This window comes from Ciconia boyciana, chromosome 2 (assembly GCF_034638445.1).
Source record: "Ciconia boyciana chromosome 2, ASM3463844v1, whole genome shotgun sequence".
NCBI classification, from domain to species: Eukaryota; Metazoa; Chordata; class Aves; order Ciconiiformes; family Ciconiidae; genus Ciconia; species Ciconia boyciana.
Window position 1 is genome coordinate 68,454,168 of NC_132935.1, and position 26,379 is coordinate 68,480,546.

The following is a 26,379-nucleotide window of genomic DNA, read 5'->3' on the forward strand; positions in this document are numbered from 1 at the left end:
TCACTGCATTTTGGGGAGCAGTCCTTACTACTGTATGTATTACAAGGTGCTAGAGTATATTGAAGTCTGTAGTAAATCTAACAATTTGGAAAAAAAACCCCAGTGAATACTGGCATAGAGAATTTTTTTTTAAACTCTAAATGTCTCAGTAAAAACTTATTTGATGAATAGAACTGAGAACTGCTCTGCAATCTCTCTGTGAAGCTTTAGCTTTTCCTCCAAATTGCATTTGTTTCAATATCAATTTGGAGTGAATAAACAGTAGAATATGTACGTGTTTTACATTTCCTTTGGGAGATTATGGCTGAAAAATACAATACCTCCTAATGAACACCTGGCAAGAATGTAGAGCCTGTTAAGTCTGGCATTTAAGTACTGCATTGCACGTCTCTGATGCTGAACAGTTTTCTTAGCGTGTTTGGATTTCAGTATGACCAAATTATTTTAGAAAGTATTCTCATAGGTTGTAGGGTAATCATTTTCCTTGTACTGTAGATGGCAGCATGCAACAACCAATGAGGATATTGTCTGCATCAATGGACAAAACTGTGATCATCTGGGAACCTGATAAGGAATCTGGAGTCTGGCTAGAACAGGCAAGTGTCAGTCTTTCTCACAATATGTACCGTATTCAGGTTGTGTTTCCAGCATCGTCTGTGTACTGTAGGGAACAAAAACTCTATAAAATGCTGGGAGAGAAAGGCAAAAACATTTTCTTGCAAAAATACTCATTCGGATGCTGTGTTGTGAGTAAAACTATATTTTCAAAAATGATGTGATGCAATATGATTTTTATTGCTTGTTTGCTTTCTTATTACCATATCGGGGAGTTTCAAAGGGGAGTTTGTGCTCAACTGTCATTCTTAGTATAGCAAGCCAGGTGCTGCATAGTAACGCACGCTGTGTACTCCTGGTAAGAAGAGGAGGAAACCCTCCCGAATTCTTTGTAGTTAATCCTTGTGGGAATGTGCATCCAAGCAGTTACTACAGAGCAGCTGACACGCAATTCACAAGCCTGGTTTTACTCACAATAACTTGTTCATGGGCTGTGTTGTTAGGTTTTTCTTCCATTTGAGCTGGATACTCGCATTTCACTGTAGTGTTTTGAACGCTGTTCTAGTGCAGAGCATCCTAAATAAACAAGTAGTACAACCAGATTTATCTAGTGCTTTGGTAGATGTGTCTGTTTTCAGTTGACCTGCTTTTCCAAATTGCAATAGTTTGGCTGAAATTGTTTGTGTTGGGTTATGCCAACCATTGTTTATGATTGTTCCTGTCACAAAGAAAGTTCTAATCCTCTCCTGGGTGAAAAAAAGAGAATTACAGTAGTGTATTTAATTTTTCCCCTGTTCCATTAAAAAGTTATTGTGCCTTTCTACTTGAAGTAGAAATTAGTTCATAATAGGGTGATCACATAGGTTGTCCCTAGTTGTAACGCTTAGTTGTGGGTAAATTTACAAGCTTCTAAAAATGCGTTGTGCAGTAAAGCTTGTTGCAAGTTGTTACTCTTTCTCTTTACATTCCGTTTGCATTGAATAGACCTCAGATGTGCAGCTTGCAGTTCAGATCAGGCATTTTACCTGCAACAATTCTTTTTGCATTGAGGGAGGGAAACCTGAGCTGGAAGCCTGCAGGGAGGAAGGGCACAAGGGGAATGTCCCATTTTCTGTCTTTCATTTTGATACGATGAACAAGAAGTCTTGACAAAGTCATTCCCTTGCTTAGAGGTGAGACTAGAATTCTGCCTCTAGCATGGCATATCAAAGCCACTTCCATATGAGTGGTATTTTTTTTGAATGAGTGCTAATAGAATGGACATACTAGTCCACACTGCCATTTAGAATGAGGATAGATTCATTTCATTGTGATCTTAAAAGCAGCTGTATAATAATGGGGGAATTGTTAAGAGTTCAGCTTGAAAGGAATTGTGGTCTTATCTCTTGAATAAAACTTGAAAATGTAACTTTAATAACTTTTAATGTAATTAAAGACTTGGAAGAGCACTAGAGCAACTATAAGGCATGTGTGTATGCATGCATACATACATGCAAAGTCACAAGGGAAGCACAAAACAGAGGCCAAAATATGCCACAGAAGGAATGTGGAACTAATTGCAGGGATTCATGGAGAAAAAGGGAAATGGAAATATGGTAGTGAATCTTGGAAATTAACGGGGCGGGGGGAGGTAATTGGGAACCATTGTTCTTTTGGACCATTTTTCCATTTTGTGCAACAGAGCAGTAGCAAGGCAACAGATGACAAGAAACTGTTGCATCCAACAGACTAGACTGAAACGTAGAAAGATTGGGTTCTCATCTCATCTAGCGTAGTGTTTTCTTTCCCCTGAGGGATTGAGCAAGATTCTATCCTGAGGTGTTTATGAAGGGAGGCTCCATTAAAGTGGCATGCAGCTTTAATTCCCATGATATTTTAGTGCTTAACTTTGCAATTAAAATATTGTTTAAACTTATTTTTGTGTGTAATCTGAACTCTTGCTTATAGCTAAATTTTGATCTCATGAGATTAGGATGAGTTTATATGAATTGAAGGCCATTTTCATGGATATTTCGCTTCTGATTATTAATTCAGGTGCGGGTAGGTGAAGTGGGTGGCAATACCCTTGGATTTTTTGACTGCCAGTTTAGTCCAGATGGTTCAATGATTGTTGCTCATGCTTTTCATGGAGCACTACACCTTTGGAAACAGGCTACATTTAATAAGGTATGTTGTTTTTTTATTAGTAGTAGTACTTAAAAGAATTAAACTTATATGTTACTTGAGGTAAGCTCTATTGTTAATAGAAAAATGTAACAGTACAATTTTAAAATTAATGATTAAAATAGTCCTTCTCTGAATATAATATTCTGTAGGAGTTTCGCTCCTGCACAGAAGGGAGGTTGCAATCTCCCAGGCTCTAAAACCTGTTGCTTCCCTGTGGGAACCATAAAGTCAGTGGAATAGACTGAACTCCTTTGTGGTTGTGCTTTGTTCAGAAGTGGCAGCTGAACCAATAACACAAGTTTCTTTTAGATTGGAGCAATAAATCAGCATTTGTATCTCTTTAGCCACTCTGAGTTCTAATACTGTGCTGTTTTCAAATGTCTTTCTTTTGCTTTCTTAGCAAGGACATTGATACTTTTATTTTGGTTAGAATATGCCAATCAGTCAATTGAAAACTCCTTGCTTCTTTGGTGACTTTTTTTAATAGAAAGAATGGACTCCAGAAGTTGTGATTTCAGGACATTTTAACAGTGTAGAGGATGTAAAGTGGGATCCAGAAGGAGAGTTTATCATCAGTGTTGGTTCTGATCAAACTACTAGACTCTTTGCTCCATGGAAAAGAAAACAAGATACAGAGGTATGATCTTCAAAGATTTTGTGAGCTTGGTAAAGAGGGCTTGTCTGTCCTGAGTTTGGAACAAGTCACCAGAATATAACTCAAATCTTAAACTTCCCCAAGCCATGATCTGTTCAAAACTGCTTGTATAAATGCTTGGTTTGGTCATCCAGTATGTGCTGTTTTCACTTTAAAAATGCTAATGGAAGAGTTTTAGCAATCGCATAGCATGACTGCTGTTTAATCCTGAGTTCACCTCCGGGTTACTTTCAGTTAGTGTTCTCCAGGGTCTTAAAAAACAGGCTCTGCAGTAATTCAGAAGGAGGAATACATGTCTGATTCTAATAACCATCTATTGCCCTTGTTTAACACTTGGCTAACCACTGCTGCAGGTAATTGTAAAGAAACTCAACTTTGGTTGTGGTTTTTTACAAAAGCTTAATTGAAGCAAAGTTCTCACTGTATTTTTTTACACTATTTTGTTTATGACTCTGACTGTTTTACCAGAATGATTATCTGAACTGCATGAGTGCAGTTGGTACCTGTGCAAGCAACTTTTCAGGAAGAATTATTTCTAAATAACTTTCTGAATAAATTTTGGTGTGGGAAACCCTGTCTAGGAAAGCAGAAGTTCCTGTTTCTAGTTGCTTATGCATTTTCCTCATCTACAAATACAGCTTTTTCTGGCAGAACAGTACTAATATTCTGTTCAGGAAACTGGCAGAAACGAGACTGATTGAAGTCATGTAAGGCCCTGTGCAAGCTGTGCTATTAGTTGGGGGAGGCAAAGGGTGGCTATTACAACTGTCTCATCAAAGCTTCTGTAGTGTAGAACAGCACAGGATGTCTGATGTTTTTGGGAGAATGACTTTGGCATCAATTCCTTTATTTCCTTCTTCCAGGCCACACAGAAGTGGTGGCAATCCCAGCTCAAGTGCTAAGCTTTGCCTTGTGTTGTGGGAAGGGCATCTCCAGTTTCCTTCCCTGCCTTTTCCCCTAATCTCCAATCTGGAGGGTACAACAGCTCTGTGGAAGAGATAGTATGTTGGATTTGACATATGGAAGCAAAATCCAGGACTAGCACATGATGTAAGTTGGCAGCATTCAAAAGAGTTGTCAATATCACGTTCTCTGTGACCTACTGAAGTACCACTCTTTATTATGTATGCTGCTTGCTAAATTTTTATCCTATTTTCTGAAAGAACGGAGCTTTGTGTGATTTACCTGTACAGCTGTTCCTGCTGTCCCTGAAACTTTTGAATTAATTGATTTAGCAGAGTGATTTCAGTCTTCATATCTAAGTTTGGTGTGAACTGAATATTCAATTGTATTTCCCCTTCCTGTTGTGGCACAGAGCAGCCACCTGGCTAGTTTGACCAGGTGTAAATCCAAGTAGCATCAACACATGTTGCTGCATGGGGTGTGGGAGAAAGCTCTAGTATCCTGTCAGTGGGGTGAGGTGGAGGGTTGAGATAGAAATGGGTCATTTGAAGGGGTGCATTCTGGACTTCTGAACCCTGAAAACCAGGTGTTTAGTTCTGCTGCTCATGAACTTAGATAACATAGGCTTTTAAAATGCCTTACTTTCTTTACCATACTGAGTTTAGCATCTGAACAGGTGACATCTGATGTTTGTCTTAAGACACAATGGATGGTTCAGATATCTGTGAAAAGTTAGTGTTACAGCTCAATAGTCACATTTTTTTCTATAAAAAGAGAACTAAGTGTTAAAGGCAAATAACTATCCCTTCTTGAAGTCTCAATTCTGATATTGTACTGGGTTCAAGTATCAGAAATGAGGGATAACAATCAGCTTCAATTTCTCATGCAAATTTGCATGCTGATTCTTCTGGAAAAAGCTTATTGCGGACTTATGCAGCCCTCTCTTTGTCTGTTTTGGGGTTTGTGATTTTTTTTTTTTCATTCCTGTTATGTGCTGTGTTCTAAAGTATGCAAAGATGCACCTAGTAAAGGGTAAGAAGGGCTTATTGCACTGTTTGCTTGGTGGTTTGTTTTTTTTGTGGTTGTTTTTTTTAAGGGAATTAATGCTTTTTTCTCACTGGAAAATAATCAAGCTCTTGTGAAAACATGAGATTTTGTAGGATCTCTCAAGTATCCCATTCAGGTTTTATCAGAAGCTTCGACATTCGAAACTCAGTTGAATGTTTAGTGTGATATCTGCAGTTTACAGTCAACGTAATGCCTTTCCTTACATTTGTATGATATCTAGTACAGTGTAAACTCTGTTTTGGCTGCAGTTTTCCAGGCATTATAATACTGAAGTAGTCTAAATTAGTTCTAATTCTGCTAGCTGTTAACTCAAAAGGGCACACTGTATTTTTCCAACTGAAGTATCATGTAGGAGTAGTAGCAAATGACACTTACTAAAAATCTTGTCAGGAAAATTTATTTTCTAGAAAACAAAGGTGGTGTTTTGTTTTTTTTTTTTGAAGAATCAATTTTTTCATGTGTAGAATAAATGAGATTTTTAGAAAAACAATTTAAATAATCTTTTTTTGCTAATATTCTTTGCTTAGTGTGACTATAAAACTAACTTGTCTATCAAATTTCTGGTCAGCTGTTAATTCTGCTTTTCTTGGATTAATACTTGAAGAGTGGATATGAATATTTCAGAAAACTAGGAAAAAATTAATACTTCAAATGAAAACACTTCTAAAATCATCAGGATTTTCCAGATGTTTTTCCTATAAGAAGCTATTTTGGTTTTGTCAGTTTTTTGCAAAGCTTCTATTAAATGGTTTCATTAAAATTAAGTATTTAAAGAAATGGGGGAAGTAGGAACCTGTAGCCTGCTGACAGTAGTGCTGCTGTGCTTTGTGAGAGACAGATGAAGGAAGCAAGGTAATTATCACTACCTTTTTTGCATCTTTCAGAGCTACAGTTTTTGAAAGTAGTAAGTAGCATACAATCCTCCTTTTGCTTAAGCAAGTTATGTCCTATTCCTGACTGTCTAGCATAAAGAAGTCACAGTAAGTGTGGTGTGCCTTTAGTAACAAAGGTAAGCAAATGCCTTAAACATATCTGTGCAGGGACACAGTTTACTAATTACAGGAATTGTTTGGTGGAAAAATAGGATTTAACTGATGTATGTGAGCATACATCAGTTTTATGAATGTCAGTAGAAGGTTGCTATTAACCTTGCTTTATGTTGTTAAAGTCAGCAAGTAAAGTATTAGTACTTTTTTGGAACTCAGAATCTTGCTGCTTCTCTGGTTGAGAATTGTGTTTTAACTGTGTGTCTGTTTGTTTAGGTAACCTGGCATGAAATAGCAAGGCCTCAAGTACATGGATATGACATGCGTTGTCTGGCAATGATTGGCCGGTTTCAGTTTGTGTCAGGAGCAGATGAAAAAGTGCTTCGAGTTTTTTGTGCTCCCAAGAATTTTATAGAAAATTTCAGTAACATCACTGGTATTCCAATGGAGAAGCTGTGCTGCCACGTAAGTGTGCTAAAGCAATGCTAAATGAAGACAGCCCTCTTTCATGTAAATAAAATTAATGCTTTAGAAAACGTCAGATTGCACTAAACTCCATAAAAATTCTTTTAGTAGTTCTGAAACCTCCACCTTATTTTTCCTTTCCCTTCTATTTGCTTCCATGTGTGGTGTTTCATACGTATTTTCACGGTGTTGGCTTATAAAACAGGTTGTATTTGAAACTAAACAAGACCTAGTGTCTGAAGATTGCAAAGAGTACGGGTAAATTTGAAATAAGTCAGACCAAGTAGACTACTGTACACACTTGGTGATTTGAAAGCAAACAATAAAGCCTGGTAATGTGCTTCTCCTTAATTTAAGGGTGTAGTAGTCTTGTCTAGATGTAATTATTGTTGTGTGGTTATGTGGTGGTGTTTTTCTTAATTGTATGCTTGGAAATAGTGTGAAGCTTTCAGCACTGTTGTTAGTTGTTACATATAAATATTTATAAATATGTAGTTGCTCATGCTTTATTTCCTCTTGGCATTGGAAATTTTCTGGAGGCCTTTACATTCCAGTTCTTAGTTGTCCATAAGTATACTTTCCTATGCTGTGGAAAGATAAGACTGCAGAGTTGCCGTCCTTTGTTTGCTCTCCGTTCGCTTTAAGATCTAATTCTGTTTTTCTCTGCATTTTGTAGAGCAGTCCTCATTCGGGTAGTTTGCCTCTGTACAGTGCTTTGCATGCTCTTTGCATTTCTGGCTCAAAAGCAGTGTTTTCTGTGCAGCTTCTCAAAGGTGGATTAGCCTTTCCATTTCATTTAACAATTGAAACATCTGGGAAAGAAATCAGTTCATTTTTGATAGCAAAAAGTTACATAAGTAGCTGTTTAGCGCTTTAATTCCTTAAGACTTTGTAAGCATTTGTGTTAATGACACTGGACAAATAACATTGTGCTTTTATAATGCTGGCAGATGTCATTATTTTACTTTTATGTAGACTTTCCTTACCAGCTCTTCCTCTGAGTGCTATTTTTTGATTCATGGTATCACAAAGTGTTTCACGTGGGCTTTGTTTAAAGAGGAAGGCTTTATGAACTCTAATGATACCGCTACTCTTAAATAGCTTTATTGAAATTGTTTGCTGTGAATACTTTTTTTCATTAAAGTGGGTAAGCTTTTTCTTAATTTAGCTGAAATGCCTTTCCCAAAAAATTACTTTAAACCAAAAAAGCCAGCTTTATATTCAGAAAGGGTTGAATAGGATTATATTCAGTTCAAATCCGTGGGATTGTATTATGCTTTGGGTTGTAATGAAGAACCTTTTTTGTTTTAGAAGCCTTAGACCGGTGTGTGTGTGCCTCATACGTTTTCTCATCAAATTATGAACATTTAAATAAATAACATAGTATTTTAAGCTGTCACCTAAATTATTAATCCAATTCTGTAAAACAGTCTGTCTTTGAACTTTTCAGACACTGTAAGGAAGGGGTTTTACAGCTATTAAATCTAATCTTTTTCCATCTCTGCACAAAGGGCCCCACGTTCACTTACCCTTTCTAAATTTTGGCTTTTTCCCCCCTACCTTTATGGAAGTATTTTCTGTCTGATGATTTGTCTTTCCTCTGTGCTGCTCTAAACAGCCATATACTCCAGCCACATCTCTGTGCTATGTACTCGGTTGTATTTGAAGTTGTGGGCACAGGCACTCACCCTCTGTCCCCTTTTCCAAAATGCTGCTTTATTATTTCACCTTAGAACAGACTATTTCCCAGTCTTATTGTGTTAAAAACTGCAGTGCTCTCAGTTGATTAATTATCATGTATATCCTAGAATAACTAAGATTGTGGAAGAAAACCTGTAATTAAGGAAGAAGATGCATGCTTTACAGCAAAACTCTTGAGCTGAGGCCTTGGAAAAGCTTTTTTTTCTGGCAGAGTACTGGTCTTCATTTTGTCCAGGGTATGTTCTGGATGAGTTGGGGGTTCTTCAAAGTGCCCCCCTTCACTTATCCAGAAAATCTCTTTTTATCACAGGGATTCTTTAAACTGTGGCCTTTGAAATCTGAACCTATGTGACAATCTGTGTGTAACCTTTCTTTTTTTTTTGTTTTTAATTCAGCAATCATCTGATCTTCCAGAAGGTGCAACTGTGCCAGCTTTGGGATTATCCAATAAAGCTGTTTTTGAAGGTACGGCTGATGAGAAATAATGGTGATGGTCTTTCATGTGGAAACTTGGTGTTGTGTTTTGTTTTGTTTTTTTTTTTTTTAATGACTGTTTTAGCATACGCCTTTTGGTTAGGGCTGTCATGGTAAGCTTGACTGCAAGTTTAGAATCTAGAAATAAAATTGTGCAAATTGTTTATTTCTCTGGTAGCACCTAAATAATGGTACTTAAAAATAATTTTAAAAAAAAAGCACTAGTGAGAATCTTTCCTCCCTTTCTCTGCCTTTGATTTCTCCCCTAAACATCCCCTACTGTCTTGTGCAAACCCAAAATGCTCTTTCCCTGCCTCCTATACTGTGTCCCACACCCCTGTAGGAAGTAACCCCATTCAGTCTGCGCAGTGCTCCCGAGAGGCTCTCCTGGTGACTGGTCTTGATGAGTTTCACACGGATGCTGGGGCTCATTGCTCTCCTGTGATGGGTCTGGGAGTAGCCAGGGCAGGATATTATTTGAATTCCCCCACCTGCCGTTGTTCCTCTGTTTTCTCCATGCTCACTACCCACACCTCCCCCCCGAGAAGACTGATGACTTTTAGCCAAAAAGATTAGTATTGAATGGCATATTGTGAAAACTAGGTTCAGAGTTGTTAAAGCAGAACTACCTGTTGCTACGTGCGGTTTCTCTGTAAAATACCTTGACCTCCGAAGCTATATTCTGGAGTCCTTTTCACACTCTCCTCAAATGTTAGCGCCTTTGTAGAGGCTTACAGAAGTAACGATGCTTTGAGGGGGATCAGTCACATTTTCTGTCCCAGTGAAAATAGTCATAAACCTTCTCCAGGTAAATGATGCTTTGGGAAGGAAGAATTAGTTAGCCAACAGTGATTAATGTTCTGTCAGTAAAGGCTGGTGAGGCACCAGAGAAATATCTTGGAGAGGTGGTGGGGATTGCCTTGTGAGGGAACAAGGAAGGAGGAAAAAACATCTCTCTAGAATGATAAAAATAACTGAGTAGTGTCTTGAGACTAGGGATGAGACTGGTAATCTGGTGTTTAATAAAGTCTCTGGTAAAAATGCACTTACACTGGAACCTACAGTCAGACCTGTTTTTTTCTCTGCTTAAAGCTTTATCAGAAGGTGTGAATTAAAAAAGGAAGCATTTTAATAAGCTTTGTCTCCAGGATCTTCAATGTCAATACAGCTAAATTGTCCTAAATCTTTTGTGAGAGGAAAGTAGCTTCGTTGTACTTGAAGTAACTTGTAAAATACATTTTGGCTAAAGCTCTTTCTTCTGTTTTCTCATGAGTCCTGCTGAGAGAGGGAACAAAACTTCCTTCTCCTAGAATATTGTCACACACAGAATAACTAATTTCCATTGATTTCGTGTGGCACACCCAGAATCAGCACTATGAGTAGAAAAGCTGTCAAACTTTCCTGCATTGCCCACCGGTGCCCACTGTCAGCGCTGATGGCTTGGGTTAAAGCCCCACAGATCTCTTTTCTTGCTTACTCTGCAGAGGAATCTTCATGGTAAGCGATGATCAGATAGTGGTCTCAAATTAGATAAATGTTGCTAATTTCATTTTCAAGGGGAGAGAAGACAGGATGCATGAGAAGATAGTGTTTCTGTTCTGCTTTTTCTGTACCTGCTTTTTTAAACGTCTGTATTTGAAATGTACATTTGGCAAATAGCTAGATTGTGTCTGAGAGCCAACTGTTCCCCAACTCTGTACCTTTTTCTTAAATAATACCTTCAAAGTGAAGGACAGAGTTGAATTTTAACTTAAAATTAACTGAGTAATTTCAGGTACGTCTGGTACTTTTGCCTAAAGCTAAGGACTGAGCCCTTGGCAGTTTTGCTGAAGTTTGCAAATTGTAGATACACTTCTGCAAGTATAGCTTTTCATTTAGGGGTCTACGTTAAATTTAGGAATTAATCACTTGTATCTGAGATTTTTGCCTTAAACATTTTCAGATACAGAATGAAAGGTTTAACGTTGGGGAAGCACAGGTTCAACTCCTGGTGACTGCTTCTTTAGGTAAATCAAAGTCTCTTTAAGAATCTCTAAAAGAGACTGTGCTGATGGACAGAGGTCAGTCTCAGTATGAAATTAGTCCAAAGGTTAGATTATTATTATTTTTTCCTCTCCTCCTCATTCTCATGTGCATTAGAATAACTAGATTCTAATATTCATATTACTGTAACTCTGGAAGCAGAGAAACCTAATTTCCATTACTTATATTGTAAAAACAATAGATGTTTCTTACTTGTATAAGTGCTCATATTTTCCTGCCTGTCAAGTGTGTTCTCTCAAGCTAATGAACTGCTTACTTTGAATAGGAGATATGGCTGTTCAACCAGCTGAGGATGAAGAAACATTTAATACCATTTCAAATCAGTATCCTGAGATTTATTTTCAACCCTTGATCCTTACAGGTATGAGATTCACTGCTATTGTAGGAAATAGAGAATGAGGTTCATTGGATATAAACTTGAAGCGTTATTTAGCCGATTTTTAGATTATTTAGTACCAAATTTGAATATGTTGTACAAATGTCTCTTAGAACCTCCCCCAGAGGATCACTTGCTGCAGAATACCTTGTGGCCTGAAATTCAGAAGTTGTAAGTTTTATTTTTCTTTTTTATTTAATTTACAAAATTTCCAGAAAGCTGTTGCAACATATTAATGTAGTCTGGTCTTGTAGCTCTTCCTATTTTACTACCTGATTTGACTTTGTGTGCAGTGTGTTGCTTGTAAAATAAATACATTTACATATAAAAACTAGGAAATAATGCAGAAAATGGCAGTTCGAACTGATGTGTCACAAAATTTTATTTCACTAGTTCTTTCTGTACCAGTGAAATATGTATGTTTTTTAGCACAAAGCTATTCTTTTGAATTTGTAATGATCAAACTTTCATTGTCCTGTTGGATGTTTGTCTTTTAAAAGTCTGTTTAGGGCACTGATCCCTGTTTTTTTTTTTCCTCTTTGTTCCAAGAGAATAGTAAGGTTTCTGGTCTGCTATAAGAAACTGTGGCATGTTTTCATGGTCTTATCTGTGCTCTGGAATGTGATGGGCCGCTCTTTCCATGCTGCAGCCTTTGTTTATGTCTGTCTGCTCAGCACATCTGCTTAAAGCCTTGCCTATACTGAAGGTCTCTCTGCATAAGGAGTTTTCTACTTTTTTCCACTTCGTGGCACAGACTTGCAGATCAAGTTTGTCTTTCTGGTATGGAAGTAAAGGCTGAGGCATCAAAGGATGAGCTTCCCCCTAAAGCCTAACAGAGTTGTAAGATGCAATAAATGGAAGCAGCAGCCACAATAGGATGTGTCTGGTGGTAGAGCAAAGTGATAAATGTTGGGTAAGATTGTTACAAACCTAGTTTGGGTATTGAATGCTGACAGAGTGGGTTGTGGATTGCAAAGATAATAGAGTTACGTGGTCATAACAGTAATTGTTTTGACGTTGTAGGGTTTTAGAATTATTCATCTGTGTTTTGTTCCTTCTTTTCTGAGATTCACAACAATTTGCAAATGAAGGTTGTCACCTTATTTGTTCCCTAAAGATCCTGGTAACATTAGGCTACACTTTCACAATCTCCAAAGTTTTAGTATCAGTCTTCAAAGTATAGCACAAAGAAATGAATCATCTCAAGCTCTTATGGGTTTATTTATCTGAATCTCCTGAAAGAGTGGTATCAGGCAGGAACAAGAAGAAAGTTGAGCCTTTGCTGATGATTCCTTTATAAATTACCAGTTTTGTGACTTCAGTTTGGGGGTGGGAAATAAAAGCTTTGGGAAAACACTTTGCAGGTTGCTTTCATTTGACCGAGTGGGAGGTTTTGTGGGAGCTCATCTTTACCTTCAACCGGGCAGTTAATCTTCTTTGAATGCTTTTAAGCTCTTTTACTGTGTTTGTACTCAAAAGTGCTTCTAGGAGGGAAGCCAGTGGATATTAGACCACGTCTGCACATTTTGTAATTTCTATCTGTTACGTTAACTGCTTCTCCTGTGCATGCTATGGCCGCTAACGCACCCACTCATGTAAGTAGTTTGATGAGGGATCTTTAAGTAGTGAAAAGGAGCCAAGGCCAAAATTTTTCTTCGTTTGCCTTTGACATTTCTCAAAGTCTAGTGAGACATTAATCTTTGATATTCTGCTACAGGAGTACTGCCGATCTGCTTTTATATCCTGCATTCATTAAAATAACTGCATTTTATGATGATCTTCAGGTGACTTAATCTGAGCAATTTTTTCTGTTTTTAGAGACACTGCTGATGATAGGGATCCTTTTATGCAAGCGCAACAAGATGTAAAAGCATTCATAGACTTTCAGTTTTTTTGCTCAGGATAATCTTGAAAGAAGTAACATGAAATTGCATAATGTAGATTTCAAGTTGCCATAGCAGCAGAAAAACTGTGAGGAACTGACTTGCTAAAAATAGCTTGTTTGTCATTGACATTTGTGTATTCCCAGCTCTAACTTGACACTAAATTTTGAAGGATTAGTATTGGGTTTTGAATACTGTTTGCTTGAGTAGGTTTTAGTATGAAGAACTTGCTGATATTTTTACATCATCTAATAACTTTAATATAAAAATATGATCAATCCTGTGAGAGTATGCTAATCTTTATCCTCTTGGAAAATTACTGTAGAGAGTTTATATGCAGCAGGCTGAGATTAAAGCCTGAGTGTTGACATATATATTTATGTTTATATGTATGTGCATTTCATGTACTACACTTGGAAGTCTTCAGACATCCTTTTTGACTAGAAAATTACTGTAGTCATTTGTCTGGACACTTTGAAAGTCCAGTCAGTTTACCTGTGCATTAAAAAATGCTATGAATTGTACATTGCAAAGGCAGAATCGCTTGTGGTTGAAAATGTCATTTCCTTATTCATTCATGCAGTTGCTTCTCTCCATTGTGAACGTTTTTTTCGTGTTGTACTACATAATGAAGGGATCAGATTGTGTGTATGGGGGCAGGGGAAGGGGTTGTACTGGAGCTTCTATACTTGTAAGGCTTATACACTCTTGTAAACATCATCTCCTATTGCCACTAACTTTCTTCTGTTTACTGGAGACAGCACTGGGCTATATAGGCTGTGGGTCTGACCTTTGATAGTCCTGCTCATGTGACTTTGCAAAAGACTGTATTTTAGGTTTTATTTTAACTTAAAGAGAAAGATTACATTTTAATGCTTCTATTTAGCAAGAACAAAGTTGCATGCAGAAGCTCAAAATGTTTCTGTCAAGTGCTCTTCAATACTACATTTAGGAGATAAAACCGAAGTAATTGAGGACTTGTTTCACAAGTTGTTCCACAGGTTATTTTGCCTTCAATGAATTTCAGGAAATGATACTTTTCATGGGATATATACTTTTCAGTTTTAGAAACTTGACTTTCAATGGTTTTCACTACAAAATAGTCTCCAGGAATGTGCTTTTAAAGTAAGCATTACAATAAAACTCCTGCTGGTGGCAGACTAAGGGGAAGACACTCAGTAATACCTTCATCATTGTAAGACACAATCAAATTTGCAAATTAACATTCCAATTAAGCGCAGCCACCCATCCTTCTCCCCCCTGAAGCTCCAGACACAGTTACTCTTCACAAAAAGGTAGTGCATTCCCAATCTTCAGACATGAGTGTGGGAGTCTGTCTATGCCCAGCAGCGACCCTCCTGGACTTCATTCAACAGATACAGGCAGTAATTTGTCATTTAAACAGATGGCTGTTTTGGCTGCAAGTGAAATCCCATGAACATCAATCCCATATAAGAACTTCTTTGCAACACTGCTGACCAAAGGAGTTTATTAAGAGAACTGTCCATCTCTTCAGAGCTGGGAATCAAAGGAAACCACCCCCCCCCCCCCCTCCCCCCCCGCAACTGGTATTTAGCTGATATTTGTCCACTGTTTACAGATTGCATCTCCAGTTTTACTCTACTTCCAGTCTGTTTTCTGACTGATTTTAATTTGTGTTAGTCTGTGTGGCATTTCTGCTTATTAGTTAAATCCCAGTCCAGATATGTGAGCTTGAATTCCAGCAGAACTTGTGCGAAGACTGATTAAAAATGTATTTCTGGAGGAAGCTAGAAGTTTTTTTGTTTTCCTTTTCTGACATGATTCTTGTCCTCTAGTTCAGAAATCTTCTTGCAGTATTTCACAGAACAGGCATCCTTTGGCTGGGTGTTTGTGGTGTACTTCTTTGATCTTCAAATATGTAGCTTCTGACTTCTATTGGTAGTGTTAAAATTGCTTTACCTGCTGCTTTAGCCTGCTTTGTTAGCCATTAGGGTAGCTTCTGCAGTGCTGATGCTTTAGGACTATGGAATGGGCTGGAGAGATTGTTCTGTAGTCAGTTCCTAAATGTGAAAGAATTTATGTAGGTGTTTATATTGAATGCTGAACATCATTAGGAATTCTTTAGGATGTAATACTGAAACAGTGGTGAGAAGTTCCTGGCAGGTGCCTTTCATTTTTGCAAAAGGATTTAAATTAACATAAGAACCTTGATACATACTGCAAAAATGACTGTGATGTGTTGAATATCTTTTCACATTTATTTCAGATATGGACATGGATATGAAATTTTTTGTGTTGCATGCAATAATTCAAACACTGTAATTGCCTCAGCATGTAAGGTAAGAAAAGATTCTAGCACCATCTAGTGCAAAGTGACACCAGATTTCTAGGGCTGACAAAGCAGGAGTCAGAATTCGGTTTGGGCTGAATTCTGTTCTTTCACTTAAATGTGAAAGATTTTGTATAGATGATAGTTGCCTTGCAAAGGTGAGAGTGAATGCAGATAAGCTATTATTCGTAAATTATGTATGATTCATTTTAAGGTATTAGTAAGATGAATTCTAACAAATAATAGGTATGAAACATTTTCTTACTGATATGTTGTCAGCATTAGTAGAAAGTAGTGAAACAATCTTGAAACTTCCCAGAGGAAAGCTGATTCTAACTTGATTGCAAGCCTTAAAACAAGCCCCCTAACATCGTCGTATTTTGAAACGTGTGACTTTTATATGTGCTTTCATTAATTCTCACTGATATTTTTTCCATCAATACAGGCTTCCAAAAAAGAACATGCAGCAATTATTTTGTGGAGCACTACTTCTTGGAAGAAACTGCAGAGTTTGTCATTTCACAATCTGACTGTTACTCAGCTGGCATTTTCTCCTAATGACAAATATTTATTAGCAGTTTCTAGAGACAGGAATTGGTCACTGTGGAAGAAACAAGACTCATCAGAGTCAGGTAAGATATGTAAAGTGGATATACACATTTGAAGACTTCATGGTTTGTTTGATATTTTTGGCTTCAAAATATTTGAAAGAGAATTGGTAAAATATTTTAATGGCCATTTTCCTTACAACATTTAAGAATTCATAGTGTTGTAGGCTCCAGTGGCTTTAGGAAGTGAAATTAATGGTGTATAGGAAAGCTAGAGAGGGAATTAAAATGTGGAGAAGAATATAATCAGGCCTTAAAAGCTGTTTGATCAATGGGTGTAATGTAGTCTGCTATTTGTTCTCCTGCCTTCTGCTTGTGATTGTGTGTTTCAGATTTACTCAAATCAAGTATACATGCTGGAGTGTAATGCCTGAACATCAAACTGGTATTCTATTAAGGAAAATCTTCGTCTTAGTGATCTGTGCAGGCTAGGCTGGAAGGTTCATTGTTACACCCGTGTTCTGCATAGAGCTGCCTTGTCCTTGTTTGCAGGGCATGACACTTTGAGACTCTTGACAGGATTAATCTCTGTCTTTGGTGTGGCTTTCTGATAATCCTGCACAATTGATTAATTTGACTAGGACTGGCTCTGTCTGGAAAAAGAGCTGATAGTAAAGATTCAGTTGACTTTCCCATTAAGACTTTGAGCCTTGCAAAATCATGAGGAGATTGCTATTGAACACTTCAGTGGATTCCTAGAACAGATGCTTGTGCTGAAAACGTTTATCGTTGCACTGTTGGCATAATAGCACATAAACACTACTGGGCTCTATAGAGTTTTCCTAGAGACTTGGCAGTGAGTTTTGGCCCCTTCAGACAGTGTCCGGTTGTATCCTGGCTTGAGATTTCTGTTCTATTCAGACTTCTATTCTAAAGCTTGGCATATTGTCCACAGTAGTTACACAATGTTTCAGGATAAGGAGTATGAATTTTCGTAGGAAGTAGAGGAAATCTTCTTTTCATCTGTTCATCAATAACTTTTCTGTCTACAAAGAATATAATTATCAGTGTAAAGCAAAACTGCTGGTATTGGCATCCTAAGTAGTGGTTATTCAAAGCCTGTGCTCCAAAATGACAGCCTTTTCTACTTAGGAAAATCATTCCCATTTACTGATCTGCTGATCAGATTTATTGCCTGATTGTATGCATATTGAAATGGCAGACTGTCTCTTTGGGAACAGATTAGACCATTTTGATTTGAGCTCTTGGGGCTTTACTGATAAATAGGAACTGTAATGAAATTATTGGGGATACCTGAACACATGGTAAACGTTGCACTATGCTAAAACTTTTGAAGTCAGTGTTCTTATGAAAAACTTGTATAGAAGGAACCTGAAGGTCTTATACTTTGACTTAAATTCTTGTGAAACAGATATGTGTGTAAAAGATCAAACTGTTCCTACTGTTTTAGTGCTATAAGGGCTGACCGATATGGTCTGGAATAGGTGCTAATTATCATTGTGGTAAGTGTTGGGGAAAAAAATTTATGTGGTGCTAAGTATTCCCAGTTGCTTTAAAGATAAGTGGAATAATGTTCGAGTATTCCTGCAGTTCTTACATAGAGTAAGTAAGAGTAACAACTATTTTTAATATGTAGAGTAGTTGAAGCAAGGGTTTTCCTCTATGTGTTTTATTCCAGGACCAGTTTTCAGTTGCTGTGCATACACAGACAAAAATACAGCTGTTCACAGTCGCATCATTTGGTCTTGTGATTGGACACCAGATAGCGAGTATTTTATTACTGGCAGTCGGGACAAAAAGGTAATTAATATAAAAGGAATTGAAAAAGCCCAGAATTATTTTAAATGTATTTTAGATTAGCAAGTGCTGTGTTCTGATGAGCCCATATTCTATAAATACACAAAAAGCTTATTGTGTGTATTACCACAGAAATCAGTGAGACTTTCATATGCTAAATAAAGTGCTTGAATATGTATGTACAAGACTGTGGTCTGCCAGTTGGACTTCCTCCCTTCTTTTTTCATACGGTAAGACAAGCATATGTCACATAACTCTTATGGGTCTCTAAGTTTTTGTTTAACTTTCATAACAGAATCTGTTTTTGTTGTCAGTATCTTCAATGCAATCAGATGGACTGTCTAAAAAGTTGAATCTTTGTAGATAAACATTTTGGACTATTTTAGGGGTCATCCACTTTGTTCTGTGCCCTGGTAGTATTTCAACTAAGTGATTCCTTATGTTTTTGTAAATGCATTTACAAAAAGCTTAAAGTGAAAATTCCTAAGTGATTCTCTTTCTTTACAGGTCATTATCTGGGGCCAGTGCGATTTATCTGTGACTGCTGAAGGGAGTATGTTGGATTCAGTCAAGCCTTGTTCAACAGTACTGGATACCGGGGATTCTGTTACTGCTGTTAGTATCAGCCGTGTGCTTACTCCTGATGGAAGGTATTGCTATTTTTCTGTAATGCCATTTTGTGTTTAATTTGAAATGAGTATTTTTTCCCCCTTTAGTAATTTTTCTGTGGCTAAACAGCTCCTAAAATCTACCTGTCAAATATTTTGACCATTCTTTGAACTGAATTAACTCTCCTTTTTTATTTCCTAGCCTCTTTTTCAGGTGTATGGTGACTTCTCCAAACAGTGTAACAATTAAAAAAAAAAAAAAAAAAAAAAGAGGGGAGGAGGGACATTAATGCACCTGAAACACATTTATTCTTCCAGCAATATTGACTGGTCTTATGCTGTAATAAGCTCCTTATTTTTTTCCTAACCAAATATATTTTGCAGGTTTCTACTCTGCTTATTTTTTGTGAAGAAGCTTTGAATTACATTGTGATTTTTTTAATGAAAAAGTAAATATTGATTTGAAGGGCAAGGTGCAACACAGTGTTTGCTAGTTCTTTCTAGCTTGCATTAGAGCCGGCTTCACTGAGCTGCCTACTGTAATTTCTTTCAGAACTAATGCAGTTGTTCTCTTGATAGATATATTGTTGCAGTAGGCTTAGAGAATGGGAAGATAATCTTGTACACATGGAAGCAGAGTGGGCAAGAACCAGCACTAGCTGATTGGACCACATGTGTTGAGATGGATAACAGGTATGTCTTTTGAAGTAAGTTAGGAGCAAGGAGATATTATTCTTGAGACTAATAGTGCTGGAGTTCTGTTCTTATAATATAAAATTATATGTAACTGGTTTATTTGTATATAAAAAATTGTTGTCCTTTTAGGAAAACGCTGATCCCTGGAAGTCTAAAGATGTCTTTAAGCAAAACCTGGAAATAAAAATACTGGTTATTTAGATTTATTTAAAAAAACAACAAACCCCAACGAAACCAAGGGGAGGGTGTTAAACCCCCAAATAATTCATGCCATGCAAATGCTTTGAGAAGTATTACCCTTTGTTGGCCCCACATTAAAAAAAAAAAAAAAAGCAAGCTTTGTTACCTTTAGCTGTAAAATAAGATGATAGAAAACACTAAAGAGGGGGGGAAACGAATCACTGTCTATGTACATCAGCAAAACGTTTTGGAGTGGATGACAGCAAGTTTTCAAGAGCAGCTTCTAGCAGCAACCAAAGGAATGACAAGCTGTATGTGGTGCTGCTGCAGTGACAGCTAGAGAAACTCTCTGTAGAGAGACTTTGAATGTTTCACTTGGAGCACTCTCCTAGATTCTTCTTTCACAAACTGGCATTGGTAGTACCAGAAATGAAAGTTGATGGTGACTTTGGCCTGTGTGTGCTTGAACTGAATTGGAAAGAGACACCAGATAACAGGAAATCACAGGCTAAAAGCCAGAAATATGTCATATCTCAGTAACTGAGATGCTAGACCTGCAGCTTAATGTGGTAAAACTTGAAATCAATAGCTGTTTAAATTATTGATGAGTGAGAGGATAAAATGTCATTACTGTTAATGGCCCTACTTACTTTAGGAACTTAATAGCTGCTGGTTGTCACCAGTCAGTTTTTGCTCAGTTGGTAGTGTTAAAAGAAGAGTACTAATTATATAAATGTTGATGTTTACACTCACATGCCCAACTGTTTGACATTTTGCAGTTATGTATGGATTTCTTTTTGTTGCAGCCAGAGTCATGCTCTTGCTGTGAAACGTTTATGTTGGAGACATCATGTGGGCAGAGCTGGACATAATGATCAGAACAGCAGCGAGTGGTTGCAGCTTGCAAGTTGTGGAGCTGATCACTGTGTTAAGATATTCAATGTCAACAGATTTGCTCTTTAGCAAAGACAGCAGGCCTGTCTGTGCAAAACACATTCACAAGTTTTTATTTCAGCTTTAACCATTTTGATTGCTGAATTTTCTGTTTTCTGCTGTGGAAAGTGAAACATCTGACATGTAACTTATTAAAGCAACTTTTGTGGTAGTTTGAAATGTCAAATATTTTTCTAATTCTGCAGTTCCAGGAATATGGAGTATTTTATATGTTTTGGTTGGTGAATATCCTGGAACTGAGGGATGGGAGAAGGATAATGAGACAGCTTTATTCACTGTGACTCTGGGGGTGGGTGGGAAGCTGCCAGTACTTGGGTTCTTCTGTGCTTGGGATTGCGAGTGGAGTACTGAATTGTTTTGAACTCCTTATTCCTATTAAACTCAACTGTCAGTTGACCTGCCAGTGCTGACACTGTGTGTTTAAGCATGTGCATTTAACCAGAGATCAGAGTTAAATATACAGCTTTCTCTAATTGCCTTCTGAATGTATCTCACAGCCCTGGTCCAAATCTTAGACCGCCTTACTTTAGAAGGAGTAGTTTGTGTCTGCATGCTTGGACAGGCCTGCTTGTTTGTTTTTCCTGTCTATATTCTTCTTTCTTCTGCTTTGCAGAGTGCTGGGCTCATGCTTCTTGGTCATGTGGGGCTTAAAGCCTAACTCACAGACCACTTAAGTATTCTGATGTCTCCTCTCTGTACCTGTGAGCCCTTGCTGAGCAGAGTGCTATAGAAGAGCCACCTCTTACTCTGCTTGAGGGCTATTCTCCACAGTTTGGGATGCAGAAGCTTACAAATATCAGTAGGCAGGAGAGCTGAAAGGTGGCAGCCATTCCTTATACTGTCTTTGGACCCTTCCTGACTTTTGAGTGTTCCTTATCTATTCTGGTGAGAAGTTGAACCAGTTAACTTACTTGTCTGATTGTCTTGTAATTTAAATAGAATGCTAACAGACCTCAGCAGGTCTGTCTCCAATTCCAAAGTCTAATTAGAAATCAGTTTAACTTTGGGAGTGAAATTATTTTTGTTCCAGAACCACTTGCTACCCAAACTGGTAATGCAGAAATAATTGGAATTGTGCTTAACTTTTTACTGTGGTGCATCTTTAGATAAAGAACAGTTCTTTCAGAGTGGGCCAGACTCTTTTCAGAATAATTATAGTTTATGTTTTAAAGGTTTTTATATTTTAACTTTTTATTTTCAATTCTGTTTTTCAGCATTAAAAAAATCATTCTTTAAAACTACTTAGGGGAATAAAAACCTGACTTCTTAATAAAGATGCTTTGCTATGTTTTACTTGTAATATCCCGTGCTTTCCTTACATGTGTGCTTTAAGCATTTGAGTAGTGTATTTTACTTGTCCAGGAATTTTTAAACAACCATAGACTGTATCCTGGCAAAAGAAAGTCATAAGTTATCACTCATGAGGCTTCAAAAAGTTGCCAAAAGTGGAAATTCATTCTGTGTCACAACTGTAATTTGTTATCTTACCTGCAATTTGATGATGATATACTGCATAATACTTTCCAATACTAGTACGTCTTGTCATGCAGCCCCTCTTGCCTATAGGCAAAAGTGAAACGTCATAGTGTCCCTCTCTCTTATTTTGTGAAATGCTGTCATTAAACGAGCATCAGCTATTAACATGATTTAGTAATCCGTTCCATTACCCCTGGGATTTTTGTGACTCAATCACATTGAAGAAAATACCTCATTGTTCCAGCTTTAAATACATCAGATTAGTCTGTTGATCTCCCAAGTCTAAATGTTTGTAATAGACACTTTATTTTCAATTAAGTTAGAGGTTGTCAAGAGACACCTCAACACATGATTAATATTTTTTATGTACGATGTTATCTTTGTTCACATATCACTTTACTATGCAGTTAGTGGGCGTGACTTTTACATACGCCTTTATCTTCTCAGTAAATCCACTAAAGTCTTTGCAAACCAGCATGCAAATCAGCATCGGGGTAACAAGTCAGGTACTGATTTCATTATCTCAGCTAATATCAGAAAATTATTTGGATCAATGTAAGTGTGATACCAAGGAAAAATCAGTGTAATTATAGCGATCATTTTGGGGGTAGCATTGGCTGCCCAATGAAGAACAGAGTTCTTTAAACAGCAAAATAGTACCCTTTAAGATTATTCTAAGAGTCCCTAGAAAATTTGTTTTCTCTTTTGTTTGGTTTCTTTGTTTTAAAAAGTGGAGAAAAGCAAGCATTTTCCAGACATTTACTCTGTTCATTCTACTTCATTATTCTTGTTCTATTGATTTGATTAAATACTGCTGGAATCCCAAAACCTGTCTTAATTAGGCTTTTATTTGAAAGAATCTACTGTTGTTTTTTGTCCAATGAATGGCTATTGCTTTTATTTTCTTCCATGTGCTTTTCTTTTGTATATACTTACTCAGAGAGACTATTTAAATAATTAAAAATAGTGCATGCATTCATGTACTACTTCACACATTAAAAAAAAAATAATTATGGCTTCAGTCATATTTACCTGACTGAGCTGACCATAGTCCTGTTTACCTACCTAGCTGTCTAACTGCTATATGTATCCATTTTTATTTCTACATTTTCTTATATGCTTCCCTGGTGCTCTTATCATTGCTGTTCCCTCTTGTGAAGTGCCATACCTCTTTCCATTCCTACCCATCCTTTTTTTCTTTTTTTTTTTTTTCCTTTCACCTAAATATGTCATTATTTTTCATGGCCTCCCTTAAATGAAAACTAATTACACTCAGGTGTATTTTGAAAGATGGAGTTAGCCTCTATACTTTGCAAGTTGCTTGTATCACCCTCTTTACAGCAGATAGTTCAATGTCATACAATAAAAACGAAGTTGAGGTGTCATCTTATTTATTTCTTCCCATTTATCTTCAAGACTATCAAATAAGCCCTGCCAACTCCAATCTTAGGAAGCTCCAGCTTTTCACAGCGCAACCTTTGATATTGCATTTGTTTTTCCCTTAACAATGTGATGCAAGATCATGTCCCATGGCCAGAGGTATAAACTTGCTGTCTGGAATCATGATGGTCCCAGCTTTGCTCTTTCCTGCCACTCCTAAGGTCAGGCATAAGGACACTCTTCCAGTGATGAAAGCTCAGAGGCAAATGGTACAAGGCAAAATGCACGTGTCTGTAGCAGCCTAATCCTCCGCATGAATTTCTGACTCTAGTAGTATTACATATTTCTGAGTTTCTATCTTCATTTCTGTTAGCTGTCTGGACAAGGGCAGTGTGTTTATTTTAAACCTGTGTGATTTAGCAGGATACAAAGCTGAGGCAGCATCCCTCCTAAACTGAGGCTCTCCATAGTGCTATTTACATTTTCCTGTCCAGTTTTTTAACCAACCTTTGTATCCACAATGCGCAGAACTGGCTCTATGCAGGTGTAGAGAGCTAAGCTGCTTAGCACCTCTGCAGCCCTCAAGTGCTACTTTCTGAAGTACGTGGGCTGATTGACGCTCGTGTACCTTACCACTAAATAACAGCTTACGTTTGTTTAAATGTTGCCATAAGCACAGATGCAGATGAGGCCTTGTTTCCCACAGATTTGGGCTCTTTGCAGATTGTGAGTTTTCTTTAGTTTTCCTGTGAACAGTTACTCCTTACAGCTGTTATGTGTGGATTTTCATCTCCAGCATGTGAGCTCGAGGTGCAGCTTCTTGTGTAGGCACTGATGGAATTTTCTTCTTCTATCTCAAGCCTATAAAATCTGTGTATTTTTACCTTTGAACACTCTACTTTTCAGACAGACCTGGGTTGAAATGATCCAGTTGATTAAAATTATGCATAAGGATGTGTGTCCATGTGTGTAAACTGAGAAACAAGATTGGTGCACTCTTAAGAGACCAGGGTAAAAACTGAAACCCAGTTCACAAATACGTAACTAAGGCTCTGACAAAATGCTAACATTCACTTCATATTTTGCCCTTATGCAATTAATGCTGTAACTGTCTCTTTTTATGATATTCTTTACCAATAGATGTAAAGCTTGCATGGTAGCAAGACAAAAACAACACAGAACATCTATCTTTAAACCAGTTTATTATTTTGTCCCTATGGTTGCTATTGGAAAATATCACAATAGTGGTATCAGCTTTTATCCCAAAATCTCAATTCCAAGAAGCAAATTGCAATTTGTTTGCAACTGAAACTTACTCACTGCAGTTGGTGAGTAATTTACCAAATTTTTGTTTGTTTGTTTTAAAATATGAGCTGTTGCACCTTTCTGCATCAACTATAGCCATAAATGTATTTCTAAAGCCTGTAATCATCCCAGTCTGAATCTTGGTTGCATCTTCTTTCAAATACTACACACCATAGTGTTTATTCCCACTCAGATTTTCATTGTAAGGTTATATTGCTGCTTTATCTCCCCCTGCCTGATTCAAAGGCAATGTAAATAAGCTGGTGCCATTAGCCTCTCCAAGGTGTCCCATTAGCGACCACCTGGAAAGCGCACCACTGGAAAGGAGAGGGTCGTGTTCTGCACGGGGAAGTCTCCATTCTGGCATCTTTACATGGACAAAAAAAGTCCTTTTACTGCAGAGCAAAGATGTTTAAAGACTCCTTTAAACTTACAAATTAAAGAGCTACAGGATAGGCAAGAACGCAGTTTGTAGTTTCTCTGAGGCTTTTTCCTTTGTTTTAGTGAACATGTAAGAGCCCTTATGCATCTTCTGCTACTGGAAGTGAAGCTCTAGAATTATTTAAAGATCAAAACTTAGAAGAAAGTGTAATAAACTATAGTTCTCTAGACTAGTCTGAAATAATACTTTACAAAATGAGTTGGCAATAGACATGGTGCTCTAAAATTCCCTGCTCATTGTACAGTGCCATTGAGAATGGAGCTGAAAAAAGTTGATGGGGTAAACTAAAGTTTTGAAAAGAATATTCTAATACCTTGTGATATATTTGGGGTAAAGCCATCCCATCAATATTTTGGATGCACACTATCAAAAGTATTTTACTGGCTCTATGCTGTTTTGAGGAGATCTCATGGCCGAGGATATGAACAAACAGGTTTATGTAGTCAGACTTAAAGTAGTAGGATTGTCTTGTCCTACAGGGGAGGCATCTCTGAAAAAAGAAAGCAAGAAAGGGCCTGGGTCTTGTTTATAATCTGAGATCTATAACCAGAATCAAATGTTTATTGAGATTATCCAAAGCCATCTTAAATCTGTCAGTCCAAAATGTAGGCATCCTCCAGTCTGTGTTGGACCAGAAAGGCGGGCTAACGCTGACTTTAGTAGCGAGGGTGCTAGTGGAGTGCACTGGGACCTGGAGAACAAAATGAGCTGCTTGCGTAAACTGGGAAGACGAGAGATGCTGACATTCAGCCCTAGGAACACCTGCCTGGGCTCCGCATGGCAGGCTCTCTAAACACTGCTGCCAGCGGCAAGCTATCGCATGTGCCCATTTTTCAGTTATGAAATGGGAAAGAAGGAGCAGGTTCCACGTTATGCTAAGCCTTGGGAAAAAAAAAACAAAGCAAAAAAGTATATTCTTCTGCTGTCATCTGTCTTGTGGGCTGGGACTCCAGAAGTAACTAGAAGCTGGTGAAAATTTCAAGGAAGTCAATTATTGAGCTCTCAGCTATTGAAAACATCACTTTGGCAACTCTGAGTAATCTCTGTTTTCCCAAATATTTAACGGGAAGAGATGAGAATGCTCCAAGGCTCACTGCCGATTGCAGCTATTGCGGAGATGAGGGAAGAGGAGGAAACAGCTGTGTCCTCATTTAGACTCGAATCTCACTTTAAAGAAGAAGTGGCTGTTGCAAATAAGAAAACTTTAAAATAACTGAAATGGGCAGCAAAAATATTGCTTGCTCTGTTTTAAGGAGCATCTGGAGCCGTACAAAGGATGAGACAAAATCTCTGACAGTACAAAAATCAGAATTTGCCTTTAGTGCATTAGGAAACTGTTGGAGGTGGGAGTTGTTGAGCACAGTTTAGCAATGCTCTGCTACTGCT

General features: G+C 37.6%; 1 protein-coding gene across 2 annotated transcripts in view; it reads left to right on the forward strand.

Moving 5' to 3' along the window:
* The window catches only part of ELP2 (elongator acetyltransferase complex subunit 2), a 41,819-nt gene extending 19,022 nt beyond the window's left edge, over positions 1-22,797 (forward strand). Inside the window, exons 10-22 of one of the 2 annotated variants that reach the window (XM_072852934.1) lie at positions 496-596; positions 2,590-2,721; positions 3,209-3,358; positions 6,610-6,798; positions 8,895-8,964; positions 11,282-11,377; positions 11,506-11,563; positions 15,524-15,596; positions 16,032-16,218; positions 17,834-17,955; positions 18,460-18,602; positions 19,140-19,253; positions 20,216-22,797. In XM_072852934.1, coding sequence (XP_072709035.1) covers positions 496-596; positions 2,590-2,721; positions 3,209-3,358; positions 6,610-6,798; positions 8,895-8,964; positions 11,282-11,377; positions 11,506-11,563; positions 15,524-15,596; positions 16,032-16,218; positions 17,834-17,955; positions 18,460-18,602; positions 19,140-19,253; positions 20,216-20,399 — 1,619 coding nt within the window. In that variant the 3' untranslated portion in view covers positions 20,400-22,797. The remainder of the gene's footprint in view (positions 1-495; positions 597-2,589; positions 2,722-3,208; positions 3,359-6,609; positions 6,799-8,894; positions 8,965-11,281; positions 11,378-11,505; positions 11,564-15,523; positions 15,597-16,031; positions 16,219-17,833; positions 17,956-18,459; positions 18,603-19,139; positions 19,254-20,215) is intronic. The other variant, XM_072852935.1, reaches the window with a different exon arrangement.
* Positions 22,798-26,379: the final 3,582 nt, after the last annotated feature.